Raw genomic sequence first — 23779 nt, 5'->3', positions numbered from 1 at the left:
GCACTAACCACAGCCTGCCTTCTGTCATCACTTTGAACTGCCCTGCCTCTGCTGGGATCATCTGACCACAACCTCCCGACAGTTCAGCTTTCATATCCTTATTCCTACTATGCACATGCCCCTAGACCTCCTTGTGACCTGTGATCCCCTGATGCTCCTTACCTCCCTCCATAGAATTCCTGCTTGTTCCCCAGCTCTCTTCTAGCCTTTCTTCCACACCAGGTTGGACCCCATGGCCTCAAACTCTGACACCAGCACTCTCAACTCCCTGGTGGGAAGGAGAACTCTTCATCCCCCTCTCCCCACACTTCTACCTATCCCCTCACTACATCATCCCCAAAGGGTGGCTTACTAAAGGTGAGAACCTAAAACACTGCTCAAACCACATTTTATTAGATTAGTAGGCAGGGCCACAGTATATTGGCAAGCTGAAACCATACTAATAATAGCAGACAACTTATATACCACCATTACATGACAGGGACTGTTATAAGCGCTTTATATATTAATACATTAATTCATTTAATGCTCATTACAACCATATGAGGAAGTACTGTTATTATTTTTATTTTACAGATGAGAAAATTGAAGCTTGGAGAAGGTAAGGGAACTTGGCCAAAGTCACACAGCTAGTAAGGAGGAGAACCAGTATTTGAAACCAGGTAGTCTAGCTTTGTAATGGGCAGCTTGTGTATTTCGTCACGTGCATCTCAGCAGAACCTGTCGCTTTGCATAGCCAGGCCTCTTCACTTTCCTCTCTACTCTAGCTTCTCAATGCCTTTGATAGAGTGGAAAGTAAGGGGGGGCCTGTGCTACACATCTAGCCACATTATATTCTCTAGGTACAGAGTGGGAAGCTCACCTAGATGTTGAGAACAAAGCTGCAAGCTCTCGCCCAGCACTAAAGATACTGGATGCCTGCTCAGCTAATAATCAAGTGCTGCTCTGTCTCCCATTCTGCTATTGCTCCTTGGGTGACCTGTCAGAAACCTGAAAGCAATACAGTGCGTTGCAGGATTACCAAAACTCTCCAGAACCCCTCAAACATCCCTCACTTTCTAGATTTTCAACAATACTGACCCTACTTACAAAGCCTCAACATTGGACGGATCCCTCCAGCCAGATGTCCTGCACCTCCACTTAGGCTGCTGAACCCCAAATGGGGTAACCGTACAGACCAGTGCCAGAAAAATCCACAGATTCTTCTTTCAGGAGGGCCCCACAGTGCCAGTCACTAACCTTCTAGAGCTATGTTGTCCAATAGCCACTAACCACATATGGCCATTTAAATTTCAATTCAGGTCAGGCAAAGTTGCTTTCGCCTGTAATCCCAGCACTTTGGGAGGCCGAGGTGGGTGGATCATTTGAGGTCAGGAGTTTGAGACCAGCCTGGCCAACATGGTGAAACCCCATCTCTACTAAAAACATAAAAATTAGCCAAGCATGGTGGCATGTGCCTGTAGATCCAGCTACTCAGGAGGCTAAGGCAGGAGAATCGCTTAAACCCGGGAGGTCGAGGTTGCAGCGGGCCAAGATCTCGCCATTGCACTCCAGCCTGGGCGACAGGACGAGACTCCATCTCATCAATCAATCAATCAATCAATCAACCAATCAATTTCAATTCAAATTAATTAACCTTAAAATCGAATGAGAAATCCAACTCCTCAGTCCCCCCAGGCCCATTTCAACTGCTCAAAAGCCAAATGTAGCTAGTGGCTACCATGTGGAATAGAACAGATACAGGATATATTCATCATCACAGAGAATTCTATTGGACAGTGTTGAGAGAGTCTAGGCTTATCTCCTTCTTCCATTTCCCATAGCACTTATTTCTCTTGTCATTACCCTTCTCAATCCACCACCAAACCCCTGTCATTCTCAGCAGTTGTCATCAACTTGTAATTCATCCACTCCCCTTTCTCCCCGGTACCTTCAATGTTCCCTGGCTCTACTGGGCTTCAGTTTAGCATTTGAACATGCTCAGCCCTGGGGCAGAGAGAAAGAGAAAAGGAGGTGAAAAGGAGAGAAAGGGAGGGGGAGAAAGGAGGAGGAGAAACGCCCTCCCTTGGCTCTATAACACCCTTAACCCCTCCTTCCTTAATGCCCTTAACTTCTTCCCTGTAATTCCCACTTCTCTGAGGACCTGATTTTACTGTACCTCTTAGATCCAACGTGGCTTGGCTAATACCACTTTGGGAAAAATTTCTACTGCCTTAGTTTTCAGGACAACCAGCCTCTCCTTCTAACATTGATCTTTCCTGCAATCTCCTTACACTCTTCTTCTTCTGTCTACTGTTTGCAAGCTGATGTTCCCCAAGGTTTTCTCTAAGTCCTATTTTCTCCCTACCTACATAGTTACCCTGGACCAGCTCATTCATTCCAATGTTTTCATCTACTAGTTCTATAACCACTGACACTAAAGTCAGTGTCTAGTCCAGATTCCCCTGAACAGCTCCAGAATATTTTATCCTAATGTTTCCTGGGCATCTCAACCTAGATAGCCTATAAGCACCTCAAACTCAAGTAAAATCATCTTCCTCGCTGCTATGGTCAGAATGTTTATGTTCCTCTCCTCAGATTCATGTTGAAACCTAATGGTCAATGTGATGGTATTAAGAGGTGGAGCCTTTAGGAGCTGATTAGGTCATGAGGGTGGATCCCTCATGAATGAGATTAGTGCCCTTATAAAAGACACCCAAGAAAGCCTGTTTGCCCCTTCCACATGCGAGAACACAGTGAGAAGACCCCATCTAGGAGGAACAGGCCCTTACCAGACACTGAATCTTCTGACCTTGATCTGGACTTCCCAGCCTCCAGAACTGCGAGCAATACATTTATATTGTTTATAAGCTACTCAGTTGATAGCATTTTTGTTGTAGCAGCCCAAAAAGACTAAGACACTTTCTAAAACATGCTCCTTCCTTCTGCGCCCCCTTCTCAGTTAATGATACTGTATCCCACCCAGTCACTCAGGCCAAAATCCAGGGGCCTCATGGACTTTACTCGCACCCTTATTCCCATAGCACCTCACTTACAACAATTATTAATTTAATCAACATTTTTAATAATTAAAATAAATCAATGTCCAATATTAATTATCTTAATCTCCTGAAAAGATGTGACTACTGCCACCTAGTGGCAAAATACAGACAACTAGAAATGGTGGTTACTACACTCATGGCATATTATAATAAAAGTACAAGGAGAAAGGCACATTAAGGAATACATGCCCTTGGCTGCCTAGGAAAGTCAGAGACACCTCCAGAGAGGAGGTAGTACCCTTGAGCTAACTTGCAAAGGAACACACGAAGTTTGCCAGGTTTCAAGTAGAATAGATAGCATGAGCCTGGACACAAAGCAAGGAAGGCTGGGCAAACCTGTCAGCAGATCTGTTTATTCAGAAAGTAAAGTAATGAGCTGGGCACAGTGGGATGTACCTGCAGTCTCAGCTGCTTGGGAAGCAGAGGCAGGAGGATCACTTGAGCCCAGGCTGCAGTGAGCTATGATTGCATTACTGCCCTCCAGCCTGGACAACATAGTAAGACCCCATCTCTAAAAAAACAAAACAAATAAAAACCAGAAGGTAAAGTGACAGAATCGGAGTCTAAGCAATGAGAAATGAGGCCAAAGAGATGGACAAAAATCAGACTGTGAATGGTCTTGAATGCTACATAAAGAAGTTTGGTCTTCATCCTAGATGGGATTTTTAAGCAGTTAAGCAAAATCAGATCAGATTTCCTCTTTCCTTAAAATGGTCACTCTGGAGACTGTATAGAGGACAGCCTGGGTAGGAGGTAGGGGAAATCAGGGGGCAGGGAGAGGAAAGAGGAAGCAAAGTAGTCCTGGTAATAGAGGCTGAGAGCCCACAGTCGGACAGGGGTGGTGAGAATTGGGGAGGAAGGGCCAAATTTGCAAACAATTTTGAGAATTTAAACTGTCAGAACTTCTGAACTGATTGGTATATGGGAAGATGCAGAGGAAGAGATCCAGGATGTTGCCTACATTTTTTGCTTTGGTAGTGGATGGAGAGTAGAGCCACTAACCAAGACAGGAAACAGAGGAGGAAGACAAGCAGGATGAGAGAAGGGGTACAGAAATGAGGAGTCTAATTGTTATTTTTGAAGTACCTGTATTGCTTCTCAAGCCTGTGTTATCTCTATTGATGGAGAACACCAGGATCTATGGGACAGGCAGAGCAAAAGAGCCCAAGGAGAAAGAACCAGAGAAGTAGAACCAGGAGAATGAGGTATCCTGGAGTTCAAAGGAGAAACAGGTGTCTCAAAGGAGGGAGTACCAGTAATGTTAAATCCACTGACAAGCATGCTCTCAGTTCATGCAAGGTTCTGTGGCTTTAGAACACAGCAAAGCACAATCCTGACCTCTAGAGACGGCAGTCTAGTTGGAAGAAAGATGTAAAATTAACACAAGGCAGAACAGTGGGTAATTAATAATTATATAAACCCAATACATAGTATTTACTATGTGCCAGTCATTGTTCTGTATACTCTTCATGTATCAGCTCAGTGAATCCTCACAACACCCTATGAGGTAGGTACTATTACTACCCTTGTTTTGCAAGTGAGAAAACAGACACAGAGAGGTCAAGGTACTCGCCCAAATGCCAGAACTAACTAGCAAGTGGGATAACTAGGATTTGTACCTACAGTCTGTCTGAATCCAGCGACTCCATGGACAGGCAGCATAGAGGCATCTCTACCCACCTGGTTTCAAACACCAGTTTAAACTCTAGTGCAGGCCGGGCACGGTGGCTCATGCCTATAATCCCAGCACTTTGGGAGGCAGAGGCAGGCGGATCACTTGAGGCCAGGAGTTCCAGACCGCCCTGGCCAACATGGTGAAACCTCATCTCTACAAAAAATGCAAAAACTAGCCGGGCGTGGCGGCATGTGCCTGTAATACTAGCTATTCTGGAGGCTGAGGTGTAAGAATTGATTGAACCCGAGAAGCGGAGGTTGCAGTGAGCCAAGATCAGGTCACTGCACTCCAGCCAGGGTGACAAAGCGAGTATCTGTCTCAAAAAAAATAAAAATAAAATGAACTCTAGTAAAGGGACTCCTAACCTTGGTGGTACTATGCACTCCTTGGGCAGTTTGGGGAAGTGTAAAGGCTCTCTCTCAGAATAAAGTATTCAAGTATATGAAATAAAATATATAGGATTATAAAAGAAAATAATCATGTTAAAATATAGTTATCAAAATGCTTTTAAAAGGCATATCTGTTTTTAAATTTTGAGGTAATGATGAATGCAAATGATTTTTTGAGATATCTGCAACAACTGTAACATAAAGAGGAAAATATGTGTAACTTACATTAACGACAGCATGCCAAGTGCTGCTAATGTAACTGTGGTTTGCTATCTACATTCCTTACTAAAGGATATACCACAAAGTCAGCCCTCCATATCTGCAAGTTCCACATCTGTGGATTTGACCAACCACAGATCAAAAATATTTTTTAAAAATAAAAATAACAATAGTAAAAAAATATACAAATAAAAAAACAGTATAACAACTATTCATATAGCATTTACATTGTATTAGGTATTATGAGTAATCTAGAGATGATTTAAAGCAGGGGTGTCCAATTTTTTGGCTTCCCTGGGCCACATGGGAAGGAGAATTGTCTTGGGCCACACATAAAATACACTACTGATAGCTGATGAGCTAAAAAAAATTTTTTTCAAACATAATGTTTTAAGAAAGTTTACAAATTTGTGTTGGGCCACATTAAAATCCATCCTAGGCCACAGGTTAGACAAGCTTCATTTAAAGTATACAGGAGGATGTGTGTAGGTTAGATGCAAATACTATGTCATTTACATTAGGGACTTGAGCATCCTTGGATTTTGGTATTTGTGGTGGGGGAAGTCCTAGAACCAATTCCCCATGGATACCGAGAGATGACTGTATTTCAGTTGGAGTTAATGAACATAAAGATGTGATTATTTTTCTTGTTCAAGGTCATGGGCCTCACGTGATGTACTCCCATAAGTCTAGTGGACACTGTGGGGATTAAATGAGATCAAGATCACACATGTAACAAACCCAGTGCCTAGTAAATATTAGCTTGTAAGATGTATAATAAATTATGTGCAATTTGCAGTACATGAATACATCCCTGAATAGAAGGTCATTCATTCATTCATTCATCACCTACATACCAAGAAGAAATGAAAAATTCCTGTCCTCAGGGAGACCAGCATGTAAAGACTATACTGTGAGGATGACAAAAATGGGAGGAACAGAGGCAGCTGGCGGGAGCTGGGGTAGAATAGTTACGGAGGGCTTCTTGGAGAAAGTAACTACTGAGGTGAGTTTTGAGAAATGAATGTTTTCCAGGCCCACAGCTGGAGAAGAGCATTCCTGGCAGAAGTCACAGCATTTTCAAAGGCACGGAGGCATGAAAATTGGATAAAATACTCAGGGAACCCCAAGGATTTGGGTATCACCACAGTGTACAGTACAAAGAAGGGAGTGTAAAGACATAAGGTTGGAGAAGGGGTTGGGTACCAGGTCACACGGTCTTGTGCACTGGGGAAGATGGGGAGCCACTGAAAGCTTCCAAATGACAAAGTGGTATGATCCTATTTGAGCTATAGAAATAGCTTTGGAAGCTCCAGGAATGGGATTAGGGGGAGCAAAGGAGGCTGGCTGGAGAGAGATCACACAGAGCCAATTATCATCATTGAGGGAAGAGATGCGCAAGGCTTGGCCCAAGGTAGTGGTCCTAGAGATGGTAAGGAGTGGATGAGTCTGAGAGATATTTAGGAGGTAAGAGCAGGAGGACCCAGTGATTTCTCCACACAGCAGCCAATATGATCTTCTCCACAAGCAGATTGGATCATGTTGGACTATTTGATAAACAGTGTAGGGACAAATGGGAAGCCAGCTGGAAATAAAGTTGGATCCTTATCTTGCACTGTATATCAGGATATATTCCAAGTGAATAAAAGATTTAAATGTAAAAAAATAATAATAAAAGGAACTATAAACATATCAGAAGAAAATATGGGATATATATTTTTTATAACCTTGGAGTAGTAAAGGGCTTTCTAACCATGACTCTAAATTCAGATGCCATAAAAGATAAATTACATAGAAAGGTAAAAATTCAGCCGGGCAGGGTGACTCACCCAGCTGGGCAGGGTGACTCAAAGTCCTGTAATCCCAGCACTTTGGGAGGCCGAAGCGGGCAGATCACGAGGTCAAGAGATCAAGACCATCCTGGCCAACATGGTGAAACCCCATCTCTACTAAAAATACAAAAATTAGCCAGGCGTGGTGGCATGTGCCTGTAGTCCCAGCTACTTGAGAGGCTGAGGCAGGAGAATCACTTGAACCTGGGAGGTGGAGGCTGCAGTGAGCTGACATCACGCCACTGCACTCCAGCCTGGCAATAGAGTGAGACTACATCTCAGAAAAAAAAAAAAAAGAAAGAAAAGAAAAAAAAAAAGAAGAAGAAATTTAAAAATCCCACATGGCAAGAATAAAACATTAGCAAAGTCAAAAGAAAACACAACTGAGGACAATATCTGTAGCTCATATCATAAAGGGTAAACTGTTAATATTTATATATAACAAGCTCTTAGGATTCAAATTTTGTAAAAAGGCCAACACAATTGAACAATGAGCATGTGATAGGAGCATGTAGTTCAAGGAAGAGGAAATCAAATGTCAATTTTATTTTATTTTATTTTTTTGAGACTGAGTCTCACTCTGTTGCACAGGCTGGAGTGCAGTGGCACAATCTCAGCTCACTGCAACCTCCACCTCCTGGGTTCAAGCGATTCTCATGCCTCAGCCTCCCGAGTACCTAGGAATACAGGCATGCGCACCACCACACTTGGCTAATTTTTGTATTTTTAGTAGAGAGGGGGTTTCACCATGTTGGCCAGGCTGGTCTTGAACTCATGACCTCAGGTGATCCACCCACCTCGGTCTCCCAAAGTGCTGGGATTACAGGCTTGAGCCACCAAGCCCAGCCAAATGCCAATTTTAAATATGTAAAAAGACACTTGGTTTCACTCAAAGTGAAATTAAAATTAAAATCGAACTGATATACCTTTTTTTTTTAAAACCCATCAGATGGGCAAAAATCCAATTTGGTGAGGTTGTGTAGAAACAGACACTCTCATACATTGCTAGTAAACATTTAAACTGGTACAACTTTCATGGATTTGGAAATATCCAACAAAAATACAAATGCATATACTCTGATTCAGCATTACCACTTATGGAAATATATCCTATAGATATTCTTGCACACACACAAAATGGCAAAAGTACCAGTTCCTTCAGTGCAGTGTTATTTATATTATCAAAAGATTTGAAACAACCTAAATGTCCATCAATAGCAGACTGAAAAAAATAAAATTATGGTATAGTGTTGTAACTGTGTTATGATTAAAAGCAAGAACCGTGGAACCATACTACTGGGTTCAAATCTGGGGACTGTCACTTGCTATCTGAGTACCAGTTTCCTCTTCTATAAAAGGGAGATAATAATAACACCTTCCTAACAGAGTTGTTATAGGATTAAATGAGTTAATGCATGGGAAAAGTGTGTGACAATATCTGGCATATAGTTGTCTTATATCAAAGCTCTGCCATTTTTATTATACTATATTCTATCATCCACACAATATAATATTATGCCACTATAAAAAAAAGAAAGGGGGAGCTTCTTGTGGGCTCACATGGAAAGCGCTCTAAGAAATATTGCTAAGCAAAACAGTAACAACAAGATGGTTGTGTATTTGCTATTTTAGGATGAAAGTCTGAAGAAGGGGGAAAATATTTTAAAAATTTATTTGTATATGCAAAAAAAAACTCTGGGAGGATATGCAAAAAACAAAAATGGTAGTTACTTGTAGAGTTGTAGCAGGGAACTATATGGATGGAGGGAAGGGACGGGAAATATATTTTTCACAGTATGGCTTTTTATATTTTAGATTTTTGAATTAAAATGTATAAAATGTGTAAATAAGTTAAATCAGAGAAGAATCAATTGGTGAAGCAAGCTGATGTTATATCCCTTCTTCACATTTTCACAAGCTTCCCATAGCTTTGGCAATCAAGGCCAAACCCCTGACCATGGGTGACAAAGCCTTCATATCTGACCCCAGCCTGCCCCTCAGGCCCAGTGTCATGCACTCCCCTTGTGTTCCCCATTGCCACAGTGCTGTTGTACACGCCATTTTGCCCGTCTACAAGAAGTCACCTCCCCTAATCCTGTATTTGCCTAATAAGCTCCAACTCACCCTTTAGATTTCTGTTTAAATGTCATGTCCTCAGGGAACTCTCCTCCAAACCCCCAAATTCAGTCAGCTTGTTTTGTTCTAAGTTCTCATAAGAGCATGTTCCTTTCTTTCAGAGTAATTATCTCAGTCATAACTATATATTCATGTGATATTTGATTCATATCCATCTCCCCACTCTACCCTCACTAGCTTATAAAGGTTATGAGGGACAGGGTGGTGTCTGATTTTTGCTTATCAGGGCACCCCAGTGGTCAGTCTGGATCCTGGCAGGAAGAAGGCATATGTTAATATATGTGAGATGAACAGATGCATTGTATACGGGAGGCAGGGATGATTCCCAGTTTTTAGCTGGGGTGATTGGATGCTGCTACTTGGCACGAACCACAAGAAGAGCAGGAGGGCTGACAGGGAAGATAATGAGTTTAACACAGACAGGTTGGGTTTGACATATGCTTGAGACATTCAGGTACAGAAGTTGAGTAAACTATGTGAATGTAACTCTCGTAAGTCTGAGCTGTAGACAGTGATGTAGCAGCCATAACTAGACAGACTAGTAGTTAAACCATGAAAGCAGGCAAAACCATACCAGAGAATTAGAATGAGATGTGAGCCTAGAATAGAACTCTGAGGAAATCAACATCTCAGAGGAGTGAGAAAAAATAACCTGTGAAGGAGATTTGAGAAGACGTGATTGGTGAGGTAGGAAAGCCAGGAAAGGGAGGAACTTTGGAAGCCCCGAAGCAGAGCATTCCAAAACGGAGTGATCAATACCATCCAATGCAGCAGCATTCCATAGGGTAAGGACTGAGAGATGGTCATTAGATTTGGTCAGACAGACGTTGCTGGTGATCTTTAGAAGCACCATTTCTGTGAAAAGTCTGGTAGAGGGTTAGATATCAGAGTAAATGGTCTGAGGAATAAAGGGTAATTGAGAAGAAAACTCAAGGGCAGCCCCCAGTGTCTCCCAAAGTTATGCACCATGTATGAGGTGATTTCAGGTGGCAAACAGATAAACATTTCATTTTTAATAGTTTTGTATATAAACTGTGTTAAAATAGATAACCAGTAAATCAAAGCCACAATTTCATGGATATTATGAGGCTTCTCTTGAAAGCGTATATATTTTAGTTAAAAAAAAACTCAATAGATTTAAGGACGTGTATTACATATATAACAACACAGATGGTTACGTGGATAAGACAAAAATTGTCTTGCCCAAAGAACTAAATTTTAGAAAATATTGTTTAGATTATTCTTTTAGGATGCTTAGGTGTGAAAGGAAGAGGGAAGACAGAGTTGCATGGGATTGCGAGAAAGTTTCTTAGAATGGGAAAGATTTGAACATCTGTATTGGCTGAAAAGCCAGCAGTGAAGAAAGGGTTGAAAATTCAGCTAATGGCCAGGTACAGTGGCTCACGCCTGTAATCCCAACAGTTTGGGAGGCTGAAGTGGGAAGATCACTCAAGCCCAAGAGTTCAAGACCAGCCTGAGCAACATGGCAAAACCCTGTCTCTACACAATACAAAAAAAAAAAAAAAAAAAAAAGAGCCGGGTGTGGTAGTATGTGCCTGTAGTCTCAGCTACTTAGGAGGCTGAGGTGGGAGGACCATGTGAGCCAGGAGGTTGAGGCTGCAATGTGTCGTGATTGCACCACTGTACTCCAGCCTGGGTGATACAGTGAGACCCTGTCTAAAAAAAGAAAAAAAAAAAAGAAGGAAAAAGAATATCCAGGTGTATAAGTGATTAATTGATAGAATGAGGCTCCAGAGGTGGTAGCAGGGGTGGGAGCTAATCACACAGGGGTATTATTGGCCAGAACAGAATGAACACCATTTCTTCCAGGATGAGAAGGAGGAAGATAGGGATGGATGTGGGTAAAGAAGCTTGTAGAGGTAGAGAGAAGTGTTGAGGAAATTTCCATCCCAAAACCTCAATTTTCTCAGTCATTTGTGGGGAGAGGGGGGATCTATTGAGGGTGGAGAGAACAGAAGGTTTGAATAGAGTAGACAGGAAATTTGAGGAGGGTGGTAAAGATTTAGCACAGGACTTGTGAGGGCAATGTGTGGAGGAGCTGACCATAGACAGAAAATAAATTCAGCAATGGTGTTGAGAGCACAATTATAATAGACATCATGAAATTTTCATGGCCCTAATCAGAATGGCTTGAAAGAGTTCCTCCAGTAGGCCAAGACTAGGCACACTGAAAAGGCATGGGACACTGATCCCAGTTGGAAGGGACAAGGGAGGTGAGACACTTTCAGGAGCTAGTGAACGTTTCGATGACAGGTCATGGAGATACAAGCTGAACAGGAAGAAAAGAAGAGGAAAGGAGTGGAGATTTGGGTTAAAGAAAGAACATAACAGCAGTTATGTTCTCACATAGAGGAGCTTTATGGGAAAACAAGGTCCTGGTGGCTGAAAAGAAGGGAATGCTGAGGTCACTGCAATTAAGAAGCCCAAATCTTGAGAAACTGGGGTGGATGGGTGGTCCTTACAAGAAGTCTCTCAGGATGTTGGCTCAAATTGTAATGGGAATATTGAGAGCTACAGGCCAGAGACTTCTAGGAATGTGGGGGAAGTGACCAAGAGGTCAAGTGATGGTGGTGATGAAAAAAAAGAGAGAGAATGGTAAAAGAGAAAGCCTTTTTCCCCTAACATACAGATAAGATAGTGCTGTAGAAGAGACAGAGGGGGCTCTGCAGCATATGGGTCAGGGCAGAAAGAGCAGCCTCCATTAGAGGAAGCTGCAGGCAAGAGACAGGAAGGCTCTGTGCCCCATGCGGAGCTGCCGGTGGGGTTGGGAGTGGTTTGTAAGAAATATAGTTTGTTAATTAGCTTGATTCAATCATTCTGCATTGTATACATATAGCGTACCATCACCTTGTACCCTATACATATATAAAAGCATAATTTGTCAGTATCTAATAAAAATTAAATTTAAAAATACTGTAACACAGAAGAAAAAGAAATACAGTTCCAGAGGGCCACAGGCAACAAGTTTGAAGGAAAGGAAACAGGGAAACGAAGGGATAGGCCAGAGGAAGAAAAGAGCAGTGTGGATGAGAGAGGTCCCATGTACTGTGACAGTGCATAAGGTCTGCAAGAATAAGGGATGAGTGGGTTTCCCACAAGGCGCCACCTACCCACCCACCCCAAACCATAGGAAGAGGCACTATATGCTCAAGCAGGACCTTGCCTTTCAGGAAAACAGGGTTCCTGGGCATGGGAGATACCAATAGGAGAGGTGTCTTGTATTGGGTAAAAATTGCTAAGCCATTTATTTCTACAAAATTACAAGAGACTTCTAGGGAACAGAAGCCCTAAACTCTTGGCTCTCTTGGTTTACAGAAAACTAATCTTCTGACAGCTCGCTTCAGATCCATTCTCCCTCTGCAAGGCCTAGGTCCAAGGCTTGGGATCAAAGGTGAAGAAATCCAGATGTTTCTCTCAATGCTCATAATTCCCCCCAAGTGAACAGCAGATGGCAGTAAAGAGCTGGAAAGGGAGATGGGAGATGAGCCCTCAAAATAGCTTAAAGTTGGCCAGGTAGAAGGTACTGGGGCCCATCAACTTCTGCGGGGTGGTAGATGCTCTCATTGAGGTCCTGGAGTAAAAGTCAGTTTGGTGAGATCACTCCACTGGTGCTGCAAGCTAAACCCTTACTGCACCAGGGTATCTATGGGTTATTAGCAATAACAGAGCATACTGTCTCTCATTACAGCCCTACTATCTCTCACCTCGCCACTTAGGTAACTGGGCTATCGGGAGGATCTGTTCTAAGAAGATACAATTATCTTAGAGTTAGCCAAGTCTTCAGGATGTGGCTTCCTGGATTATTCTTTTGGAGGGAGGAAAGATGGCTACTTGGTATTTTCCATGTCAGACCAGTCTAACCCAGCTACCTGACAGATTTTTATGGTGACCTTAGAGTACAAATATGTTTAAATAACAGCCATGCAGATTTGGCTAGGACTTCCATTACACACCTCAGAAGCCAGGAACGATGAGTAGCAGGGGTCTGAGGCCCAGGAACACCTATCTTCCTGGTTCTATTCAGAATGTGTGTATTTCTGAGACTTAATATTAAGAGGCTGTTTCCTGTGCCACAGGGGACAGACGTGAGAAATGGCACAAGTCTCCTGGATATTGGAACTTCAGACTTTCCTTAACGCCTCGTGAGAAAAATAGTGCTTTTACAGCAAATTAAAAGGAAGTGTTTTTGGACATCGTGAGACCCCAAGTGGCCGCACAGGGTAAAAGCAGTCTCAAAGAATATTTAGGCAAGTATGGAGAACTGATAGAAATCAAGGCATAGGAGGCAAATCTCTGGACTATAAGTAGACTCCATCCTGTAATATGTTCCTGGGTTGACCAGTCCTTGGGGCTATCTCACACCAGATCTTAAGATCTGCCGGAATGCCTGAGTTAGAGCATCCACGCATAAGCCAAGAAGCAGCAGTGCCCAGCAGAACTCCCAGACTATCTTCCAGTGAGCTCAAGGGCCCACGTGGCCTGATGCCACTTTCAGTACGGTAGAAAGGAAATCCTTGCTGCCTGGAGTGAGGTAGGAGCAGAAAAGTCTCAACAACTGAGATAGAGAGGCTGGGGCTAAAACTGAAAGAGGATGTCTTCCAGTCACAGGGCCTTTCAGAAAGTAAAGAACACTGAGAAGGAGTGGCTCTCACAACAAGCCTAGATGGATAGGCACCCCTTTCCTTTTGTCTGTTACACAATAGAGGGAAGGGATAAATCTAAGGGTTACTGAGAGGTTACAAATAGATCAGCTTCCTTTCCAGGCTGCCTCTACCAGGTTGGTGGTCTCTTCCTCTTCACCAAATGAAGGTTTTCAGTGGTTTATTTTACATGGGTGACCACTGCTCTTTCACCTGCCTCTCCTCTCAATCCCATAATTGCCCTGGTCCCTGGACCTCTTGCCCCTTACAATATCTTCTTTTGTTCTTGAGGGGACCGAGTGCTTCACTCTCTCCTTCTATCTCACACTGCACATTGAGGCAGGGGGAAGGCACAAGTACAAGAAAGTGACAGTGTGGGGGGCTCCATGCAAACACAATGCCACCACCAAGAACCCAAAGCCCAGGCCCTGTGACAGACAGTCAGCAGCACCATAGTCACCCAGTGAAGGATGGGTCTAAAAAGTCCCCAGACCCCTTGCAGGCCTCGTCCATTCCCATCTCCCCACTTCCTGGTGCCCGGCATAAATTATGCTGAAGAAACTCAGCCAAGCGGCAGTTGAAGATCCTGGGAAGCACCCAAGAGGCTGTGACTCCCAAAAACAGAAGGGAGAGGTTAGGTGTGGGGGTTGCATAGGAATGTGGTTTGCTGGCCTTACCTCCTTTCCAAAGCAGGTAGATGGGTACCACGTAGAGCATAACATGCTGAATGTAGTAAATCTCCAATTCAAAGGGGAGCTGTGAGGATAGGAGGGAGAGAAGTGTTTCAGACCAGGAAGCATTCATTTCAATAGAGTCCAAAGCAGGACCCATATTTTAGCAATCCCATGCATTTCACCAATTCACTTCTCTTTACAATTGCAGGAAAAAAAATAAACAAAATGAATATTCTTCTGATCTAGATCAGGATCTGCCTAGATGTCTTTTGTAGAGAAGGTACTTGTAAACGCTCCACTAAGAAAGTTTGGTTAAAAATTTAGGAGATGTAGTATATAATATATCCCCTTGGTGGTTTCCCATGTGTATTACTGGAATATGAAGGACCTGAGTGGTCCCTACAGACAAGAAACCTACTTGCCATTGTTTATCCAGTGTTCCCCAAACTTATTTAGCGAGTGACTCTTTTTTTAGTAACAGTTTGTATTCTGCAAAATATACTTTAAGAATCACAACCTTATGTAACTTCCTGCTCCTGGAGACTAGATGGTAGACTATTTACAAGTTTATTTCTCATTTGACATGAAGAACATATGGAGTAGAATTATCCCCATATTCCAGATGAGAAAAAAAAAATGATTGCTAGGTCTCATAGGGTCTAGATCTAAGAATAAACTTTCCCCATTGGATATTTGGGTGTCAGCCCAGCATTAGCCCTACTTTTGAGTTTATACCAAGCTTTTGGGCCAATTTTGGCACAGCTTACCAAAAAGAATGTCCTCACTTTCCCTACATCCAACACACCCACTCACTCGCTCCTGTTTCCCATCTCTCTCAAAACGGAATCTCTGTATTCTCAAAGCAGAGCATGTTTTGACCTGCCATAGCAGCCCTGCCATAGAGCTTCGCAGAGGGCAGAGAATGGAAACAGTTAGGTGGCTAACTCAATTCTGGGGAAAAAAGAACTTTGGCAGCTGACAAGAGGCCTAGCCTCTTGGGCTTACAGAATCCCTAACATACACACACACGTGTACACACACACACACACACACACACACACCCCAAAGAATGCCAGGACAGACAAAGGCACCCAGGGGAAAGGGTCAGCTGCCTCCCTGTTCCCTACAGGGCAAGCAAATAACCAAGACTGTCTGCTAATGAGAGGAGGCAGTTACAGGCTCCCCAGGCACAGGAGCCCAGGTCTGTCTTATGCCAAGGGCTGAAACCAAGAAGATGGCAGAGCTCCCAGAATGGGAGCTGGGACAACTGTGGAGGCTGGATACAGACATTGGCTCTGGCTCTTAAAAATAAAAATCCACATAGAAAATAATTTCCCAGGGACCCATATGCTGCTCAACTATTACTTTACACTCACCAAGGGAAATGTAAAAACTGAGAAAAGGAGGTAAGATTCCAAGTATCACTGTAGACCCCAGCTGGAAAAGGTCATGAAATTGGACACTGGGCATTATCAGCACAAGGTAGCTATGGAGAGGCCTGAGAGATCTACACTGGACCCTCACAGTAATGTGGTCTGAGATCACTCTAGTATCTTCGATTTAGGTACTGCTTTATGCTTTTCAAATGATTTCACATCCACAATCTACTCAACATCTCGAAATCCCCAGGAAGCAGCCAGGTAAAGTATTATCCTCAATTGACAGATGAGGAAACTGAGGTGCAAAAGGGTTATTAACTTCACTGAGGTCACCTGGAAAATAGGGAAGGAAGGAAAAAGTCCCAAGAAGGCTTAGCTCTCTGGCTGAAATCAGCACCTTCATGCACCTAAGGGACTTGACCTCTCCCTGAAATGGGCCTGGGAAGCCAGGCTGCTCTCCCCCACCAAGGAGCCGGGCCAAGGGCATGCAGCTACTAGTCCCAGGTGTGTCCTCAAGCAGTACTTCTGCCAACCTCTCAGACTCCAATTGCTGACCACCCACCTTGACTCACATTGCCCACCTGCCTCACCCTGCCTCCCAGCTCTCCTAGAAAGCAAAGTCTCCACCTGAATGTCCAGGGAGGCAGTTAAGCATTGCAGTTACAAGCTAGGACTTTGGAGTCTGTCAAAGCTGTGTTCTAGATTTGACTCTGCTGCTCGGTAGCTCCGTGACCTTGGCCAAGGCCCTTAACCTCTCCACCTCCGTTTTGGCATCAGTAAAATGAAAGTAAGTCTTCTAAGGTTGTTGTATGATTTTTAAAAATTTAAAAATATAACAAAAACTCACATGGTACTTCTTTTATGCCATGAACTATGAAAATCACTTTGTAAACTGTTAATTTAAACAAATCCTCATAAGAACTGTATTGTTCCAATTATACCCATTTTAGAGATGGGACACTGAGGCACAGAAAAGTTAGATAACTTACTCAAGGATACATTCTCATTCGGTGACAGAGCCAGGATTCAAATCCAAGCAGTTTGGCTCTAGGATGTATAGTCTTAGCCAGCACACTCAGCTATCCCTTTGCTCACTCGCTCCCTCCCACAGAAGTCCGACTCATAGGAGATGCTCCATGGGGAGGAGCCACCTTTATGAATGGGAGTAGTCATAGTGGTATTAGCAACAGGACCAGGAGCAGGACATGCACATGTCCTCACTCGTCCCTCCACATGGTGATTTAGCCCAGTCCCTTCCTGTTCAAATGATCCTCATCTTCATAGCATGCTCTGCCTACTGTCTGGTGCCCCAGCCACACATCACACAGTAGCCAAACTTGCCCTACAACATAGGCCTCCCAGCTCCTGAGCCTCTTGTCACTGGCCCTTAGCATCTCTGCAGCCACCGTGGCTACAGACTTCAGATGGAATGGCCAAGAGACTGTCCCCACCAGCAGTTTCCTTCCTCTGATGGCTGCCTCACCCCTACTCTAAGACTTCTCTACTTCAGGGGGCCACAAAGAGTACTGAACTAGGTGCATATGCCACTGCAACCAAAGCCAGGGGAGGGAAAGAGGAAATAGGTTAAGGAGGAAGTGTGGAAAAAGAAGGAGAGAAAGGGAAGAAGAAGATGTAAGAGAAAGGTGGTGAAGTAAGAAGAAACATAATGGCAAGAATAAGAGAGTTGAATGGGAGCCAAGAACTTACCACTTGTCATTTAATAGCAAATCATATTTAAGTACTTATATTATGTACCATGTACTGTGTCAAATACTTCTATACATTGATATGTTTTGGCTCTGACCCCACCCAAATCTTATCTTGAATTGTAGCTCCCATAATTCCCACGAGCTGTGGGAGGGACCCAGTGGGAGATAACTGAATCATGGGGGCATTTTCCTCCATACTGTTCTGGTGGTAGTGAATAAGTCTCATGAGATCTGATGGTTTTATAAGGGGTTTCCCCTTTCATTTGGCTCTCATTCTCTCTTGCCTGCCACCATGTAAGACGTGCTTTTCACCTTCTGCCATGATTGTGAGGCCTCCCCAGCTACATGGAACTGTGAGTCCATTAAATCTCCTTTTCTTTATAAGTTACCCAGTCTTGTGTATGTCTTTTTTTTTTCCTTTATTATTATTATTATTATTATTATACTTTAGATTTTAGGGTACATGTGTGCAATGTGCAGGTTGGTTACATATGTATACATGTGCCATGCTGGTGCGCTGCACCCACCAACTCATCATCTAGCATTAGGTATATCTCCCAATGCTATCCCTCCCCCCTCCCCCCACCCCACAACAGTCCCCGAAGTGTGATGTTCCCCTTCCTGTGTCCATGTGTTCTCATTGTTCAATTCCCACCTATGAGTGAGAATATGCGGTGTTTGGTTTTTTGTTCTTGCGATACTTTACTGAGAATGATGATTTCCAATTTCATCCATGTCCCTACAAAGGACATGAACTCATCATTTTTTATGGCTGCATAGTATTCCATGGTGTATATGTGCCACATTTTCTTAATCCAGTCTATCATTGTTGGACATTTGGGTTGGTTCCAAGTCTTTGCTATTGTGAATAATGCTGCAATAAACATACGTGTGCATGTGTCTTTATAGCAGCATGATTTATAGTCCTTTGGGTATATACCCAGTAATGGGATGGCTGGGTCAAATGGAATTTCTAGTTCTAGATCCCTGAGGAATCACCACACTGACTTCCACAAGGGTTGAACTAGTTTACAGTCCCACCAACAGTGTAAAAGTGTTCCTATTTCTCCACATCCTCTCCAGCACCTGTTGTTTCCTGACTTTTTAATGACTGCCATTCTAACTGGTGTGAGATGGTATCTCATTGTGGTTTTGATTTGCATTTCTCTGATGGCCAGTGATGGTGAGCATTTTAAACAGAACCAAAGACAAAAACCACATGATTATCTCAATAGATGCAGAAAAGGCCTTTGACAAAATTCAACAACCCTTCATGCTAAAAACTCTCAATAAATTAGGTATCGATGGGATATATCTCAAAATAATAAGAGCTATTTATGACAAACCCACAGCCAATATCATACTGAATGGGCAAAAACTGGAAGCATTCCCTTTGAAAACTGGCACAAGACAGGGATGCCCTCTCTCACCACTTCTATTCAACATAGTGTTGGAAGTTCTGGCCAGGGCAATTAGGCAAGAGAAGGAAATCAAGGGTATTCAATTAGGAAAAGAGGAAGTCAAATTGTCCCTGTTTGCAGATGACATGATAGTATATCTAGAAAACCCCATTGTCTCAGCCCAAAATCTCCTTAAGCTGATAAGCAACTTCAGCAAAGTCTCAGGATACAAAATCAATGTACAAAAATCACAAGCATTCTTATACATCAATAACAGACAAACAGAGAGCCAAATCATGAGTGAACTCCCATTCACAATTGCTTCAAAGAGAATAAAATACCTAGGAATCCAACTTACTAGGGATATGAAGGACCTCTTCAAGGAGAACTACAAACCACTGCTCAAGGAAATAAAAGAGGATACAAACAAATGGAAGAACATTCCATGCTCATGGGTAGGAAGAATCAATATCATGAAAATGGCCATCCTTCCCAAGGTAATTTACAGATTCAATGCTATCCCCATCAAGTTACCAATGACTTTCTTCACAGAATTGGAAAAAACTACTTTAAAGTTCATATGGAACCAAAAAAGAGCCTGCATCGCCAAGTCAATCCTAAGCCAAAAGAACAAAGCTGGAGGCATCACACTACCTGACTTCAAACTATACTACAAGGCTACAGTAACCAAAACAGCATGGTACTGGTACCAAAACAGAGATATAGATCAATGGAACAGAACAGAGCAGTCAAAAATAATGCCACATATCTACAACTATCTGATCTTTGACAAACCTGAGAAAAACAAGAAATGGGGAAAGGATTCCCTATTTAATAAATGGTGCTGGGAAAACTGGCTAGCCATATGGAGAAAGCTGAAACTGGATCCCTTCCTTACACCTTATACAAAAATCAATTCAAGATGGATTAAAGACTTAAATGTTAGACCTAAAACCATAAAAACCCTAGAAGAAAACCTAGGCATTACCATTCAGGACATAGGCATGGGCAAGGACTTCATGTCTAAAACACCAAAAGCAATGGCAACAAAAGCCAAAATAGACAAATGGGATCTAATTAAACTAAAGAGCTTCTGCACAGCAAAGGAAACTACCATCAGAGTGAACAGGCAACCTACAAAATGGGAGAAAATTTTCGCAACCTACTCATCTGACAAAGGGCTAATATCCAGAATCTACAATGAACTCCAACAAATTTACAAGAAAAAAACAAACAATCCCATCAAAAAGTGGGCGAAGGACATGAACAGACACTTCTCAAAAGAAGACATCTGTGTATGTCTTTATCAGCAGCATGAAAACGGACTAATACACATGTGTTATCTCATTTAATCATTACAACTTTCCTATGAAGTAGGGACTATGATCATGCGCATTTGACAGACAGGAAACTAAGGCACAGAGAAATTAAATAACATCCAAAGAAACAGCAATAGGCACAGGGATGGGGGAAAAGGGCATTCAACAATGGAGGAAAAAGTTTTTGTTTTTGTTTTTAAAGAAATAGGGTCTCACTATGTCACCCAGGCTGCAGTACAGTGGCTATTCTCATGCACAATCATGGCATGCTACAGCCCTGAGCTCCTGGGCTCAAGCAATCCCCCTGCCTTAACCTCCCAAGTAGCTGGGACTATAGGCATGCACCATCATGCCCAGCTAAGACAGTTCTTTACTGAGCACCGAGTCTGTGCTGAGTTCCAGGAACTTTCTCAGCGAGCCTCCCCGACCCTCTTTTCCCCATTTTACAAGTAGTATCTGTGAAATGCCATACTTCCCTAGAAAGAGTTCCACTTGGTTAATTCATTTCTACACACTAGAGAACTCATACCTGGAACTCCACTCTAATATACATAGCCTGGTTCTTTTTCAGCTGGAGGAATCCAGAGGTTGTAGACAAAAAGTCCTGCATCAATGCAATTTAAAGTCAAAAGCAATAAAAATGCTTTAAGCAACACAGGTCATTAACTACCTTCTCACAAGTCAACATCCTTTTTAGAATCAAAAGACCAGAGTGGTAAAGTTCTCCAGGGCTCTAGAGTTTAGACTGCCTGAAACATTAGGTGCATGGACTCTGTTCGTGGCAAGAATCTCAACCACCTTCCTCCCACTCTACAACCCTGACAGCTACACCACTGTCCTCTGCCATGGAGACCACTGATCCCACCACGCCCCTACTTCCCTGTTTACATCAGTCACCTGAGCAGTCCCTTCACCTTCTTTCTTTAAGAAAAGCTTAGTTCTCCCTCTCTGAAGACACTGCTATCCTGACAGCTCTCTCAAGTAGTGGGGGTTCTTCTTCTCATATAACCTTACACCACTGGGCCAAGGGAGTGCCTCTCTGTGCCTCACAGATGTTTCTAAATTGCTGTCTCTTCCAGACCATTCTCTCTGCCTCCTTGCTAACCACTCTGCTGATTTGAATCTCACGTCCTGAGACTATGGCACCCACTACTCCTTTCTGTTGCAGTCATTTACGGCCCCCTCCATGTATACTCTCCCTTCTCCAGTCCTTGAAGGTTTTGCCTTTCCCCTCCCTGTGATGCCTTTCCAACATTCCTTTGTCAAAATCCCTGCGGTATCAATATTTAGCAACACCCTGGCCTCTCAATGCCTTGCGCTCCATGCTCCTCAAGATCTCCTCTCCATTTTACCTCATACCTTTTTCACATGGTCACACCAGTTATTATTAATGGCTGTGATCTCTCCATAACCTCTGTCATGCACCCTACTCTCCAGCCACCACCTTGTGTCTGGCCAATTCACTCCCTCTAATATCCCTAGTCTCACAATTTTCCCACTTCACCAGGACCTACAGTCTTGATCCTACCACCTTTTTACTGCCCCCTCACCAACCTCATGTCCTCATTTCTATGCTCACCAGCATTGAGTTCAAGGCCCATCACTTCCTTCAGTACATTCCCAACTCTCCTGTCGCACTCTCTCCTTTTGTCCTACTTACCTCGCAATACCACACTCCTGGCTAAATCCAACTGTCTGACTTCACGTCCCTAAACCCATGCAAGCAAACATGTCTGGAGAAAAATATAAAGCCATGCTATTAACCCTTTACATTCATGACAACAAACTTAGTGCCAGACTTTCATGCTGCTCTACAATCTCACTATATTCCCAAGACCATTCACTCTCCTCTCTCCCAGGCCACTATTTCACAACTTCTCCTGCTTTCCTCAGACCTTCCCCATCCTCCCTCTCAGCTGAGGAAATGGTTTCCTATTTCAGTGGGGCGAGGGGGCATGGAGAGCCATTGGAAGATAACATGCACAAGCTCCCACCTCCACATCTCCCTCCTCCCTGCACCCATCCCCACAGCTGCTTTTTCCTATGCTACTATGCAGGAAGCACCTGTGCTGCTGGCTGAGGCTAGTACCATCACTCCTATACTAGATCCTATCCTTTCTCACCTACTCAAGAACGTCATACCAGCAACTGTCTGTTTTACTCACTGGATCATTGCTATCAGAAAACAAACATGCTAAAATACCTTTCATCTAAAGAAGTAAAACCTCTTGAGCTCACTTCCATTTGTGGTAGTAATGGAGCTTCCGCCTCTATTTCTCTGCTTTCCTTTATACTTTATAGCAAAACTCCCCCAAAGATGTCTCTACTCATTGCCATCACTGCCTTTCCTCTGAAGTATTCTTCCACCCAATTCAATCACATTTTCATTCCTACCATTTCACTCAAATTGCTTTTGTTGAGGTTACCAATGATCTCCATGTTTCTAATTCCAGTAGGCAACACAAGGATGGAAGTTAGCCCACATGGCATCTTTAGGTGAAATAGGCGCTCCTTCTTCTGCCAAGGCTCAACCCCATGCCAGGGTGTCAGAGAGATTCTAGATACCACTCACTCCATTATGCAATCAACAACCTGCACAACTAGAGATACTAGTCCTGGTCTATTTTCAGGTCTCATCTTACTTGGTCCATCAACAGTATTTGATGCAGTTGATCATTCCCTCATCCTGAATAGACTTTCTGTGCTGGGATTCTCGCACACCACCCTCAGTTCTTTCTCTACCTCAATGGCGTTCCTTCTCAATCTCCTTTGCTGAATTTCCCTTATGTCCCTCATCTCTAAATACTACAGGGGCCAAGAACCAATTCCATGTCCCTCTTCTATAGCTACTCCCAATCACTAGGTAATCTTATCCAGGTTCCTGGCTCTAGATACCATCTGTATACTGATGACTCCCAATCGGTATCTCCAGCCTGGAGTCAGGCTGCTGAGATTGAAATTCTGTCTCCATCATTTATTCTCTATACAACTTTGGGCAAATCATTTAATCTTGCTGAGCCTCAGTTCACTTATTCATAAATGGGAATAATAGTATCTACTTCATCCAGTTGTGGTGAAATAATACCTGTAGAATCCTTGGCCCAGTGCTGGCATATAGTAAGTACTCATTAAATGCTGGCTGTTATAATCACTATCCCCCTTTTCAACATCAATCCAGCCAGTAACTAGGAAAGCCAGAATTTCCATCCCAGGCAGTAAGACTTAATGCCAGGTCTTTCTAGGTCGAAAGCTGGGGTTTCATTTCATCATTCTGCCTTAGCAAGAAGAGATGGTATCACCCGGGCCTGTCCCACAGTCCTAAGTCACATATTAGTACGTTTATCA

The 23779-nt window shown here is 43.1% G+C and overlaps 1 protein-coding gene across 10 annotated transcripts in view; it reads right to left on the bottom strand.

The window, feature by feature from the left end:
- Positions 1-23779, bottom strand: part of TMEM164 (transmembrane protein 164) — a 182069-nt gene that overhangs the window by 18223 nt on the left and 140067 nt on the right. For all 10 annotated transcript variants that reach the window (XM_063660279.1, XM_054473161.2, XM_054473162.2 and 7 more), the window contains one exon: positions 14631-14709. In XM_063660279.1, the coding sequence (XP_063516349.1) occupies positions 14631-14709 (79 nt within the window). The remainder of the gene's footprint in view (positions 1-14630; positions 14710-23779) is intronic.

This window comes from Pongo pygmaeus, chromosome X, assembly GCF_028885625.2.
Source record: "Pongo pygmaeus isolate AG05252 chromosome X, NHGRI_mPonPyg2-v2.0_pri, whole genome shotgun sequence".
NCBI lineage: Eukaryota > Metazoa > Chordata > Mammalia > Primates > Hominidae > Pongo > Pongo pygmaeus.
The sequence above is the reverse complement of the archived record's forward strand: the minus strand, read 5'-3'. Positions and strand labels throughout refer to the sequence as shown.